Source organism: Taeniopygia guttata, chromosome 31, assembly GCF_048771995.1.
Source record: "Taeniopygia guttata chromosome 31, bTaeGut7.mat, whole genome shotgun sequence".
Taxonomy (NCBI): Eukaryota; Metazoa; Chordata; class Aves; order Passeriformes; family Estrildidae; genus Taeniopygia; species Taeniopygia guttata.
The window spans coordinates 3,486,574-3,501,021 of NC_133056.1; the positions used below are offsets into that span (position 1 = coordinate 3,486,574).

At 47.5% G+C, this 14,448-nt stretch overlaps 1 protein-coding gene across 1 annotated transcript in view; it reads right to left on the reverse strand.

Annotated features, from left to right (window-relative positions):
• Window positions 1-909: 909 nt before the first annotated feature.
• LOC115493220 (TOG array regulator of axonemal microtubules protein 2-like) overlaps window positions 910-14,448 on the reverse strand; it is a 28,526-nt gene continuing 14,987 nt past the window's right edge. Inside the window, exons 10-18 of the mRNA XM_072920253.1 lie at window positions 14,057-14,189; window positions 12,263-12,368; window positions 11,298-11,533; window positions 9,630-9,782; window positions 8,327-8,444; window positions 5,832-6,062; window positions 4,458-4,674; window positions 3,299-3,385; window positions 910-1,145 (exon numbers count right to left, since the gene is read on the reverse strand). Coding sequence (XP_072776354.1) covers window positions 910-1,145; window positions 3,299-3,385; window positions 4,458-4,674; window positions 5,832-6,062; window positions 8,327-8,444; window positions 9,630-9,782; window positions 11,298-11,533; window positions 12,263-12,368; window positions 14,057-14,189 — 1,517 coding nt within the window. The remainder of the gene's footprint in view (window positions 1,146-3,298; window positions 3,386-4,457; window positions 4,675-5,831; window positions 6,063-8,326; window positions 8,445-9,629; window positions 9,783-11,297; window positions 11,534-12,262; window positions 12,369-14,056; window positions 14,190-14,448) is intronic.

Consider the following 14,448-nt stretch of genomic DNA (forward strand, 5'->3'; position numbering starts at 1 on the left):
CAAAATTTCAAGATAAAATCAAAACACATTTATTCAAAACTACATCTAAAGATCAGAACATATGTACATCTGTAGCTATGAAGACTAAAGCATAAATCCTATTCTTTAAACACTCTTCCGTCAGGCAACAGCTTCTTCCTGAGCTTGGAGGAAAGAGATTTCTTCTGGACAGGAGAGAAGGACTTTGTGGGTAAGAGAACATTGGAAGTGTCCAGAGAAAACTCCTCAGTAAGACTGTGACCAGTCAGATCTGCAAAATGGAGACACAAAGTTTAACAGAGGCTGCAATGCAAACCTAAAGCATCTGGAGCTCCATATTTCATGGGACACATTTCCTGCCAATTTCTAAACAGCTGCACAGGGAAACGTGCTCCTGCCAGCAGACACTTGAGCAGGCCAGGGGAAAACCCTGACCCACTTGCACAGGGCTGCCACAGGAACAGCCTGGCCTCTGGGCTGCCCTGGGACAGCAGGAGCCCAGAGCCCTGTGCTTCCCAGGAATGGCTCAGCTGCACATGCACCCTCCTGCTCCTCTCCCTGCCCCACGGCTGAGCAGCCCTACAGCTCCAGGGGCTCTGGCAGAGCACAGCCCATTGCAGGGGCACATGCAGGGCACAGCTGTTCCCTGGCAATGTGCACAGGCTCTCTGGGCTGCCACAGGACCCTTCCTCCCACCAGAGAGCGGCCCAGCTCCCCCCTCACCTCTGTGTGAGGCTGAGCCATGCTCAGCCTTCCCCTTGTCCTCAGTCTGGAGTTGTTTCAGGCCCCATGACTAGGATGGGCGATGGAGAAAGAGGGGGCAGATGCACACCCTTCCTTAGTATGTTGTCATTTTTGGCACAGCTAAAAAGGCAAATCTGGAGGTGTCCAATTCAGCACTTGGTCATCTCTCTGGAGAACATCTCACCTTCACCAGCCCAACATTTTGGACAGGTTTTCCTGCACGTGTGGAGGCTTGCTGGCAGCACACTTCTTCAGTTTGGTGCCCATCACCTCGTAGAGGGCCAGGGCAAGCTCGGTGGCCACCGTGCGGACGTTGGCGCTTCGGACAGGCAGCGCCTTGTTCTCCAGGAAGGACCAGAGAACGGGCAGGGCGTCTTGCTCGACGACTTCAGGGCTCCTGGCATAAACCCACTCCACAAGCACTGCCGGGAGAGAGGCACAGCTTCTTACCCACCAGCCTCAATGCAAACAAGGATCTACCTCTGCTTTTGCTTCTTGGAAGCCTCCCTGGCTAAGATCAGCAAAATAGCACACAGAGCCCCGTGATCCAGAAATGGGCAAAGCGGCTGATCATCCTTGAAACAGAACCACCAACCCCTCAGGACTAATTTCTCCAACCACAGCCTTGTCCCTGTGGCAGACTTCGTACCTTTACTACATTATTTCACAATCTCTTTCTGCATGAACAATGAATGAAATGCCAAATTGCCTTTTATTTCCATTAAGAAGTTGTCTAAACCCACACTGAAGATTTGGAAATGCACCGTAGAGAGGAAATGGAGAGATTTCTAATAAAAGGGATGATTCCATTATTGTAACTTTGATGTCAAGTGCCAGATCTGGCTCTTCCCTTTGCTCAGTGGCACACAGCAAAGGGCAGTATTAGAACACACCTCAAAGCTCCAGCCCACCAGAGATGGCTGCTGCTTGACGGTTGGATTAGAAACGTCTTTGGCAGAATGCTTTTGTGGCTTCCAACAAAGACCTTTTTCAAACCTCAGGGTGTCTTAGATAATTACCCAGACCCCACCGACGGGGCATTTCAGCATCTCCACATTTTAAAATGACATTTTAATGCCATTTCCCCTCCCAATGTTAATGGCATTTTTTCTTAAAAATGCACACTGAAATAGGGACACAGAGAGAGAAAAGCGCTACACAGGGGACTGAAATGTAACAAAACCACAAGTGTTTTCTCATATTGTCTCTGAAATCTGCTCTCTGCTCATTTTCTAAACTCAACTATATCAAACACAGACAAAAATTTACTACCAACAGGCTCCTTGCATGGCAGATTGGGCTGAGAGATCAAAACCTGATATGCTCTGGAGACCATTCCTATTTTCTGATCAGGCAAAATGTTATCTAGTAGCCATTTCTTATTCTCTGGTGGAAGAGACTTCATTTTCTCTATACTGTTAATTCACCAGCAGTCATCAACATTGAAACAGCTCCTGAAAGTACCCAAACCCAATTCTACTAAGCAGGAAAAGGGTGATGGTACCCACTTTAAAATGGGAATTAATTTGAGTTTGAATGTAGTTAAAGACATCATTGACTATTGAGGGTGAGGAACAGCTGTCTGTTCCTACTAAATCTCAGAGAGAACATCTGCTTTTTCTAAACTAGTCCTGATTTATGGTTAACTCCTTAATTTGAAAAGGAGATCAAAATAACTGCCAAACTAAATTCCCTATTGCTGGAGATCTACTTTATTCAAATGCTCTTTAAAGGGCCTTTGACATTCCCAATCACTGAACATGCCCTTTTGAGATTCCTAATGAAGACACAAAGTGTATTAAACCTTGCGTTTAAAGATGTTGGCATAATTAGCAGTGCCATTTACCCAGCTAAAGCAAGGCTATCAATCGTCTTCTCTATATTGAGATTATCGTTTTTCCATTCTTTGCCTATTGCTGGCATAGCAAGCTCCTCTGAGGAATCAATTTTCAGGTGCCTTTGTAGCATTTTGGACAGTTCTGACACAGGAAGACCCTGTTTGCACAGCCTGAAATGCTCAGTCCAGTGCCACTTGGACAGCACAGCCAGGGAGCCTCAGCACTTTGCCTCTGCCCCTGTGCCCCCAAAGGCTGCCTTGCACTAAATCCATGCCTCTAATATGTCTGTTGACTTTTGACCTAAGCTGTGACCCCCGGGCTCTGCCCGGTTCAGCCTCAAAACTTTCCAAGAGAAAAACAAGAATTCTGTGAGGACAACACATACTGATCCCCTGAAACAGCATTTGACACGGTTTTCCCTGAAAGATCACAGATGTCCCTGAGCTTCCAGGAGAGGAGCCAGCTGGGGTATTTTTAGCCCCTTCCTATCCTGGAGGTGGTTCTGAGCTGCCCCAGTGAGAGCTCAGCCCCCAGGCCCAGCGCCGCCCCCATCTCAGATGCTGCACAGCTCTGCAGCAGCCAGGGAAAACCTGCCAGAGACACCTGCCCTGGGCATTGGGCAGGAGCGACAAGCTCAGCACCTCCTGATGTGGAGGAGCTACTCTGCTCTCTGATCCCAGGCATTCCCTGTAAATGCTCCCTGGGAAGACCTCTTGGCTTCCAAGGGGAGGCCGTACCTGTGATACGCTCCGCGACATCCAGCAGAGCTTGGCCACTCAGTTGGCTCCATTGGTAGCTGAACTCTTTCAGCAGGGATACTTTATCTACAAGTGAAACACATGGTTCTGCTCACTCTTCTGAGGTCATAGCAGGAAGGACAGTGGGGAGGGAAAGGGCAGGGGCAACCCCATTTTATAAACTAAAGTACATTTCTGCTGACTTTTGAATCCTTTTCTTCTTTCCTTCCAGCCTACTTGGCAGGGCTTTAAATTCCAAAAGAAAAGCTCTCCTTTCACATTTGTAAATTCAAACTTGTCTGCTGTACCAGGAGCTATGTTCACACATTTCTCATCAGGGACCTCAAGAGTTCAGTCACATGTAAGCAGTGAAAAGGTTTTGCATCCCAGAGCAAAAAGGAAGGACCCCATCCTTGGGACACAGAAAGGCACTGAGTCAGGCAGTTCCTGAGTTCACAGAGCAGCTGAGGAAGAGAAAGTAGAAACTCCCTTTCAAGAGCTGCCTCTTCAACACTTTTTTTTCCAGGCATATTTCCCCAGTGCATCATTTTCAGAGCTGACATAAATCTGCATGGCAAAGGAATTTAGAGCAGCCCTTGCCTATATAGTTATTCACTCTAGCCGTCTTGCTCCATGCAAAACAACATGTGGAACAAGGCTGGGTTTACACCTCTTTGTTATAAAGAAATGAACTTGGTGAATCTTAAGTTCCCCTCTGAAATAGAAGACAAAGAAGAAAAGTGGAAAATAGGCAGCTAATGCCTACAATGCAGAGCCTTCCAGGTGGCTGCTCTGCAGAAGCTCTGATGGGTCAGTGTCCCTTCATGCCAACAGCAAAGCTATTCATTTGGGAAGTCAAACGGGGCCCAAGCAAACTCAAAAACCCCTTTTGCCTCTGAATTGTAGCAAAGCTGTAGTCCGGGACTCGCTCTTCAGACAAACAGCGCAGAGCCAAGGGCTCCTGGGACTTTTGGGAAATGCTGATCACATTCAAGTCTGTTGGGAGACTGGTGCATAAGGGCTGCACCTCCAGAGCTTCTGGTGGGTGTCAGCTGGAGCGTTCCACAGTCAACAGCAGCTATCAAGGCACTCAGCATTCTCTTGTGTCGGAGAGACAGAGATGCAGTTGAGGAGAGTCCATGCCGGGGCTCAGCCTTACCTAAATGAGCAATGGATTCGTCCAGTACTTTCACAACTGCGGCGCGAACCCTGGGATCCTTTGAGTTCAGGCTCTTTGTTATTCCTTCCACCAAACCAATGATCACTGGGTTCAAGGCATCTTTCAGGATCCCTGTGATTTCAGCCAGCACGTCCAGCGCCTTCTGCTTCACTTTTTTGTGGCTGTCAGATATTCTCAGGACAAAATAATCAAAAATCTGTGAAGAGAACAAACAACATGAAAGCTGGATTAAAATGCCCTTGTTTGAAGAGTGGATGTAGCAGTTAGCAATGTAAAAGATGAAAGTGATCCTTTCTGTCAGGTCAGCACTTGTTTGCACAATGTCACTGTTTTCCTGCGGGCCACTCACTGGAATGGTGGCGCAACCTCATGCTGGTTGAAAGATTTTCTTCTGTTTTTAAGAGGTTTGGTTGGGGACAGAATCGTTCCTATGGTATTTCTCTCCATCTATAAATCATTACATCAATTCCATTTATTAATGCAAAAGACTGCGTTTGCTTTAGAAGTATGGAAGCAGATGTTTACAATGTCTGGTTTTCTACACAGTTTCCTCAAGTACTGAGGGCAATGATGATTTTGCCAAAACTATGGCTGGAGGAGATCTAAGTTTTCTTTTGTTTGTCTCAGAATCAGGGTCTGGAGAAGTGCAGGGCTCTGATCAACTCTTCCAGGATCCAGACCATCTCTCTAAGTAACAGGTAGACTTCTGAAATTCAATCTGCTCTACAGCTCTCATTAGAGCAGGTTCAGTCCCTTGACAGCCCCATTATCAGGCACCTTTTCCTGGAAAAGGGGGAAAAGCAGCTACTGGGAGGAGAAGGCAGAGATGTGTCCTTAGCTGTTTTCCTCCTTCTCCAAAGAAGGGTGAGCACTGTCTTTACCAAGAGGAATAGGAACAAGGATGCAAATGAGTAGCCAGAGTTGTGCCTGTACAAGACAAGATGGACTATATAAAAGTATTCTTTTTTAAAAAATGGGTTTAAACCAACCTAGCCTGATACTTCTCTTCCTATGCAAATCCATTTTTGGTCTAGAGAATAATTGTCATGCTTTCAGTGGCTGCATTCCCTGCACTTAACCCAACTGGGAATACGAGAGAGCAGCAGTTAGACCAGCAGAAAATTGTGTCATCATCTGGTGATGAACAGCATCAACAGGCATCTGCCAGACAAATACAGCTGGACTGAAATAACTTGTCCTGAAGCCTGGACCTGAATTAAATTTGCCTGAGTAAGAGGGACCAGCGTGTCCCAAACAGCCAGAATGGAGTGTCAAGACACACTGAATTAACTTTACTGCTACAGGCTTAGGAAAGGAGCTAAAGGAAAGGAACAATGAAGATGCCCTCCATACCTGGACAATGTTAGTGGAGATGAGCTGGGGGCTGCTTTTGCACAGGTCTTGGAGGAGTGCCACTCCTTCCATCCGTGTCTGAAAGCCCTTGGCTTTCAGGAGATTGTAAAGCCTCTGGAGCAGCTCCGTTTCTTCCACAGCTGGAGGCAACGTCACCTGGGCTTTTGCACCGTGTAGGAGGCGTCCATCAGAGGTAGATTTCACCCTGGCAAATAAAACCAAATTAGGAACCTGTTGGTGATAACACCTTCAGTTAATTGTGAGCAAAACATCTTGAGGAGCTTTCCTAATTATGTGATTTCAAGCTAGAAAATCATGAGGCTCTGACGAACAATATGGGCCTCATGCCAATCACTATGGGAGACAATATGCAAGTAACATTCTCGCCAGTCCTCACTCAGGAAAACCAAGGATGAGATGCATCTGATCTATCTTCTGATGGCTTCCAAGGCACACAGGTCACATTGCTTTGTGGAGAAAGAGAGATGCTACTTCCAAGTTCAAATGCCTCCTCATATGGGACGTGTGTGTCTTATAATAAGGAAAACTCATCACTCTGGAGAAGTGTCTCTACAACCTGGCACAACAATCTGGAAAAAATAGCTCAGACGCATCTGAACAGATGAACAGGGCCATATTTGAATGATTCAGAAAATCAGTAACAGAGATAAAAACAGAAGCCAGACATCCCAGAACTGCGCTCACATTTCATTTGCTTCCCTAGAGACTAGATGCACAGCTTAACAACCCCACTGGGAACAATTCTCCTGGATCAACCTGTCTCTTCCATGAGCATGGGAAGATGCTAGCTATGCCACTAAGGCATGTGGTCACTTTCCTGTCACCGCTGAGCATGACAGAGCTAACTAAATCCCCTCTGTTATCAGAGAACAAGCACAAGTAGCTCTGCAACTGCCAAGAAGAGACAGCAAGGACCAAATTCCTGTCTTGAATGCTGATTGCACAAGATGAAAAAACAAAACATGCTGTCCATCAAACAAATTATATGAAGGACAAGAATATCAAAACAAAAAGTCCACCTTGAGACACCTGTTGACCAAAGTTGCTCAGGAATTGCCTTGCTACTTACTACTCAAACTTGATACTGTTTTAGTGTAAGAAAGCCATGATTCAGCCAGGCCAAACCACATGGATGAGAACTGCATCTTTGTGGTATGGCATCTTGCTTCTAGACTGGACCTTCTCATCAAAACACCCAAAAAGACTCCACTCAGATTAAAAAAAAACCCTGTTTGAATTTTGAAATTGTGTTCAGCATAATGCAGAGGTAGAAATTTTTTAGCATAGACCATTTGTAGGGAAAGGAAACAATCTGTGGAACTAGTCACTCTGCCAGAAAGATTTTCCTGAGGAAGAGACATGTAAAGCTTGTCATGTGCTTTGTCACATCTAACAGAAGTGCTCAGTACCGTTTAGCAGAAGACAATGTGGCCTGGGGCTTCTTCAAGCCATTGTTCCTCTTCTTCACCGGCTCCTTGACACATGGGCATTCACCCCTCTGGTTTTCCATCCCCTACAAAGATGCAGAGAAACCCCGTCAATCTTTAGAATATAAAATTGGAGATTCCCTGTTTAAAACACAAGTTGGAACCAGGATCACTGCTACCAAGGCTTAGGGAAACATATCCTAACTTACAGATGGAAACAGACCAGAGATTCAGTGATATCAACTCTTTGTTTTCAATAGCCCGAGGCAGGTGATGTGCGCTACCAGACTGAGCAGAAGTCTAAAATCCCAAATTCATTAGTCTTGAGCATAAATGGAAATAATGCAACAGGTAGGCAACGGGTTTTCTTAAAGGAAGCAACAGAAAAAATTGGACTCTTTGGGGGCTGGCCCACTGGGTTGGAAGTCAGTTTGGTTCAACACTCACTCTCCCTGGGCCTGCACAAAGGCACGCTCCCTTCTATAATGTCACTAAAAGAAATAAAATCCTCCCCTTAACAAACAAAGGATTTCCCACTGGATGCTGCTGAATTCACCAAGCTTCTTCCAGTTCCACAGGGCTTGACAGCAGGGCAGTATTCCCAAAAGACAGACAGTAATTGTAGTAACCAGGATTAACTTGGACATCTTTTGTAGATTTGGAAATTTTCTTGGTACTACTACTTCGGGTGTCTTTTGCAGAGACTCTGTTATCTTCAGAAGCACTATTCTCACTTAATTGCTTTCCTGGGGGCAGAGTAGGGAGACTGCAGCGGGGGGCTTACGCTTAAATATAAATCCATTTTCTCCTCTTTCCCTTTCCTCTTTGTGACCGATATTTAAAATATTCAAAACCCCACTTTTCCCCCAATTATATCAGTTCCTTTGTGGTCTGCAGATGAACAGGCTGAGGATTAACAGCTCATTGCCCGGAGCAAAATGATTCAGCACAAGAGGAATGACATAAAGACAGATTGGCTGTGTTTGATCTCATATTAGCAGTGGCAATACTTGCACAAAGGAGACATTTCTCCTGCCAAGCACTTACTTTCTTCTTAATTCTTGTCAGAATATCTTCCAGATCATAGGTGGAAAGAAATTGTTCCAAAAGCCTTTGAAATTTTTGATGATTGAGCAACAGCTTCACCATCTCCTGTCCATAATGCCTAAGGAAGGATGAAAGGAATGACAGAAGGAAGGGAGGGAGGAAGGGAGGACACAAAGGAAAAGTGAATAAACAAAGGAAGAATGTTAACAGTAGAGGCTGATACCTTAAACTCAACAGGTGCAATCCTTGCATGAGAAGGCATTACCTACTCAGCAAAGAGGGAGATGTACTTCCTCTTGACACTGCACAGTGCTGTCAGCTGAGCACAAGAGGCAAGAGAAGGTGGAGCAGCAGAAAAATACCATTTCCCTCTGAAACTGTGGGTGTGCTTCTGTGGGATCAAAGATCCCAGGGAACAAGCAAAACACATCTGCTGTGTTGTCAGAGCCTATTAGCAGTGTCCTGCTGCCATTGCACAATAATTTGCCCTTCTTTAACTGGGAGGGAAGCCAGGACAAAACACCTCATGCATCCTATTGATTATTCTATGCTATATGTATGCACAGGGACAGCTAGTTGCTCTGGTGTTCTTGGCAGCTATTAATGGGAATTTCACCATCCAAGTAAGAGGATTTTGGTGGTTTGGGTTGATTTTGTCACTAGGAAACCACAATTTTCTTGCAAAAGAAATCTGGAGGTCACTGAGCCACAGATAACAGCATTGTAGAAATCTGCAGAACAGGTTTAGAATGACTGAATATGTTGGCTAAAGACCTCTGAAATATTTCTAGGAAAGTCTTAAGTTAATGAGAAACAGATGTTTGGGATCCTTCAGTGATGACCATTAGTCAACACTTTGGCTTTGTGTTGTGCACCTAAGGCCAAACAAAATTGTTGGACTGGCTACTCTGAGCTCTTTGGATCTCAGTAAAGAATCCTTCAAGCCACAGGAAGTTGGCAATGCTCCTTTTTGCTGGCCAACCTCAGGTTACCCACTACAGTCATTTCCCAGGCAGCCCAGAGCAGTGGGCACAGCACCAAGGCTCACTGAACTCAAGAAGCGTTTGCACAATGATCTCAAGCACATGGAGTGACTCTTGGAGTGTCCTGCACGTAGCCAGGAGATGGACTTGATGACCCTGATGGGTCCCTTCCAACTCAGCATATTCCATGATGCTCTGACCCTTATTCACACAGTGTGGCAACTTCTATTTCCTTTACTTCCCACTCTTTTGTGGTTTTACCTTTATAGCCAGACACAAAAAGATTTTCCGCTTTTAGGAGGTGAAATGAAGATCATTACCTTGTGTCCTGGTGACAGTCCTGAGCAAGCTTCCCTGCCACGTGTGCCAGCCTCTCAGCCCTGGCTGTGCCTGCCAGCTTCGTGACTCCAATTCTCTCCACCAAGGACAGGAGGAGTTTGGCCGAGCACTTCCGCACCTGGGCATGGCGGCTCCTGGGAAGAAGAGAGCAAACCCTGGGCACAGGGAGAAGGAGCAAGAGCAGCACAGGCCTTGGCCAGAGCCTGCTCCCTGTCCTTGCTGGGGGAAGGAGGCCTGGCTTCTCCCTGCAACTTGAGACACCTGTAGAAGGTTCTGTCCTCAGGTAAACACAACGTTAGCATTGTACAGAAGGACTGCCTGCAAGGAAGAGGGAGGAATTCAGTCTCCCTGCACCATCTGATACTCCATTTCTTTCACAGTATTTACTCTGAGAAAGATTAAAGAAATAGATTACATATGAATTATTTAGAAATGAAGGACAATTCTGACCCATCAGAGGGCACCCACTACACAGAGCTGCAGCAGGATTGAGGCTCTTTCCACCCGGTTGTCCCCAAATCTGCAGACCTTTGGGAAAAAACAAATGCAGGGAAAACATGTTGTGGGCTGTCAAGTTGCAGAATATCCAGCAATGCAGCCTGTTTCTTCTGTGAGGCTTGGCAAGGGAAACATCTGAATGTTTTACCCTATTCCAAAGCTGAGGAAAGGGTGGCAGGCAGTTTAGCCAGGTTGTCTTGTTCTAGAGAAAGTGTCTCTTGGCAACTATCAGCCCAGCACCAACACTTAAGGCAGCATTTGCTTCAACTGTCCCACGGCAGTTGGCCTGTGAAGGTGCCTTTAAAGTGATTCATCATGTCAAGGCTAAAATGAAACACCAATTTGAATAGAAAGTAGAGTTCTATGGCCAGGACAGTCATACAAGACTCCTTTTGGCAGGAGCTGCACCTGCTGTGCAGGCTTTGCCACACCCAGCAGATTCTCCCCCATGTGCTCCTCGCCTCAGCAAGTACCCTCCTTATTTCTCCAGGTAATGGCATCATGAGGAGACATGGTTTTCCCAGGGCCTCTGTGGTTAGGGCTGTGAAATATCAAACACCACTGACAGCTGCAATTGCAATTGTCCCTCTTCCCACAAAAGCACAAGGCTCTATCCTTAGCCTTTGCAGGCACTTTCACTTCCCCAGCAGTCACCACCTCTAGGAAAATCTGACAGACTGCGAGAGCTCCAGGAAGCAGCAGGAAGCTGAGTCAGAGGTGCTTTAGTCTGGGTATCAGGAGAAAGGTTTTGCACCCAGAGGGTGGTTGGGAACTGGAACAGGCTCCCCAGGGCAGTGGTCACAGCACCAAGCCTGACAGAGTTGAAGAAGCACTTGGACAACTATCTCAGGCGCTTGGTGTGACCCTTGGGCTGTTCTGTGCAAGGCCAGGAGCTGGACTCAATGGTCCTGATGGGCCCCTTCCAGCTGTCCATATTCTACCCTTCTGTGATTCTGAGAACTAATAGGCTGCAGGAGGGCAGAAACAGGTTACAAGAGGAAAGAAATGAGGTTGATCGGAGAATCAAGCCCCTGAATTCACAGAAGATGCAGGATACAGGACCCTTCCCTCCCACCATTCCCATTCTCTCATCCCTTCCCCCTCCCACACGCTAGAAGGTGAAGAATATCACTAAAAGAGCAAGAACCTACTTGACTCCTATGTCCATGAGAGCAGCCATTGCTCGTGCAGGAGTCACATTCTCCACCATGATCCCCAGGGCCTGACAGGCTGCTTTCTGAACAAATTCTGGGGAGTTCCACACCATCTGGAGAAGGACCCGAGCAGCCTCATCCACTTCAGAGTCCATGTCCTTCTTCAAGGTCGCAAAGAACTCTCCCAGAGTGACGATTGCAGAGTAGGACACCTTGGAATGGAGGTTGGTCACCTGGGGAAGTCATGAGGGGAAACATAAGAATCACCTTTAAAAGAAAACCACTTGCCTTCAAAAGAAGTCCCAGGAAATGACAACATCCCACTGTGTCCAGAGGAACATAAAAGTACAATAAGGGCAGAAGAGCACAACACGGAAAAGCACTTACTCTGGCACCAATTTCTGGCCTCAGACCTGCATACTGCAGGCCTAAAAAAAAAATTTCGCTAAAGTGTTCTACTTCACCCTTCTAAAATGTCTATGGCTTCGATTTTAGGCCCTTTTACTAGAAAACTGAAGCAAGGGCTGCTTTCAAATCATAAAGGCACAAGTCATAAAGATAAAAGAGTCAGGTCCTCCAGCTCAAAAAAGCAACACCAGCAGTTGAAGCACTCAGCCAGGAAACAGAAAACACAGGCACACACCTACAGACTAATTTGCTGAATTACAGCTTGGGCAGAGACTGGGACTCTGACAAAAAACGTCATTAGTGCCTCCATTTCTGCATTTGCACATTGCATTGTAAAGGCACCTCACTCAAAGACGAGTGTCAGATACCCAACCTAACAGTAAATACAGTTCCATGTACACACAGATCCTAAGATAGCTGGCAGACATTAGAAACAGAAGGTCTAAAACCAGAAATGAAGGCAGACCCTGAGCACACATGGAGATGAAGAAGCACATACCTACTCTACACACCATGTCTGAAGCATGGGGGACAATTCAGAACAATGTTCTCACCTCGCTGGTAACTGCCAAGCAAACGTCACAAAGTCTACAGAGCAGGACCTCTGAATGGGACCAGGCCAGGTGTTTGATGTTGAAGAGTCCCTTCTCCTTCAGCTCCCTGAAAGGCAAAAGATTGATTTTTCTCTCCACCAAGGCAGCACCCTCTGAAATGACCAGGCTGGCAGCTCAGTCGAACAATGGGAGGTGCTTTTCAAGGAGTACTTCACGAAATCATGGAACGCGCAGCCACAGGATAGTGTGGCTGTCAAAAGCATACACAGATCCAAGAGGCAAGTAGAGGCGTTTCAGAGTCTTCATCTGTGGCCATTTAAGAAGACAGCTTTCTGAAATCTCTGGCACATGATGCCCCTCTGTCACTGCTTCCTAGAAGCTGTGAGACCGGACCATGCTGCTGTTTCTTGTCACCTCCCTGTACCTGTCCCTGAGACACAGTTCCATGGGGCTGTTCCTGGGACATTTTCCTTCTTTGTCAGCCCCAGCAGGCAGTTCCGCAGGGGGAGTCTGAACTGGCACTCTGGAGCTGAGTTTCCACTCTGCAATCTAGGCCTCTGTGTCACCCCCTCCACTCCACCTCACACGTGCCTCAAAAAAGCAGCAGGATGTCCCAGAAGATACCACCCCTGGGCAAGAACTGTTGAAACTCTGGCTTTTCCCAAAACCCCCTACCTAAAACAACCCCCACAACAGCAACATGTTATTTAAAAGGTGCAAACAACTCTGTCTCCCAGCACTTGCTTTGCGCAGGCCCTCACCTATAGGAAGGTCTGTGAGGCATCAGGGCTGCAGCACAGGGCTGGTGACAGATCCCACAGACACCCCTGAGTGTCATCCTGACCCCCCACACCTGCAGGAGCTCTCTGCACCTCTCAGGGCACCAAAGAGAAATGGGGAAGAGAAAGCAGAAGAGAAAGGGCAAAACAAAGGAGACTGCACGAGGAGATACATCATGGCAGATTTTTCATGCTTATCCCAGTGTGAATGGAGTCCTTAACCCTGTGTGAATGGAGTCCTTAAGCCTGTGTGAATGAAGCATCCACCAGAGAGTGATCAAAAAGACATCAAAAGGAAAACCAATATGACCTATCATTTGGAGGGTTATCACCTCTGGGCCTCCTTCTGCCTGTGTATAATTTCAAGACACGTGGTGAGTATTGACAAAACATCTCAGGCCCATATGAAGCAGTGAGAAGGAAAAAGTAGAATTCAAAAGTACAAGATTCTTAGAGGATTTTATTTCTTTTTCCTTCTCTTCTGGCATGAGCCCTTCAGGAGTAATGACAGGCTGAGGGACTTGAAAGCACAAGTCCCTGGAGGAACTCCCTGGAGCTGCTTCTGGGACTGCCAAGCAGGAGGTCACAGGGAGACCCTGTCACCTGCCATTGCTGGCAGCAGTGGGAGCAGAGAGGAATCTTACTCAGTCCCACTGGGCCAGTGGCCCACGGCACCCAAATCTCCACACTCAGAACTTCTGTCATCCTGCTCTGCCTTCAGCCAGCAAATCATCTCATTCCAGAGCTTTCTCTCTACTCTCAAGGTTGCCTTTGCAGCCCCATGGAGCAGCAGGCAAATGGAGGAAACAGCACAGACCTGCTGCAGCTGGAGCACTGCTGCAGAGCAAGGCCGAGAAAAGGCTGCTCTCAAATCTTTATCCTCTCACTGCTCTGCAATGGTTTTACCAGTGCCCTTTGGCACTCTGGGCTCTCGGGGCTCAGAGGCACCAGCAAGACTCACTTCTAACCAGCCTTAAGGCTAAGAGGGACACAGAGTGAACGGGGCCTTTCTTACCAGTCATCGTTGCCGAGCAAGGACAGTGCCTCCTGCAAGGACTGCTGTGGGTCTGCAGAGGCCGTGTCCTTCTGCACAGTCCCACGGCGTGGCTGCTCTCGGCGCTGGGCACCAGCGGCCATCTCCGAGGTCACTGTAAGGACAGGGTCGGCCATGGGCGCTGCAGCCCCGGGCGGGGCACCCCGCCATGGAGCGGCCTGCAGCCATCTCCCAGCCAGGGCTCCACGGGCACACACGGGCACTGGGGCAGAGGCTTCCCTGCTGTCGGGCACCTTGGGCTCCTTGCTTTCCCCCAGCCTCCCCGGCTGGGCACAGCTCCAGGCTAAACCTGCCCATGGCCCCGCAGCGCCAGCTCCGAGTGCCACAGGTGCCACAGCCAGCGGCAGTTCCTG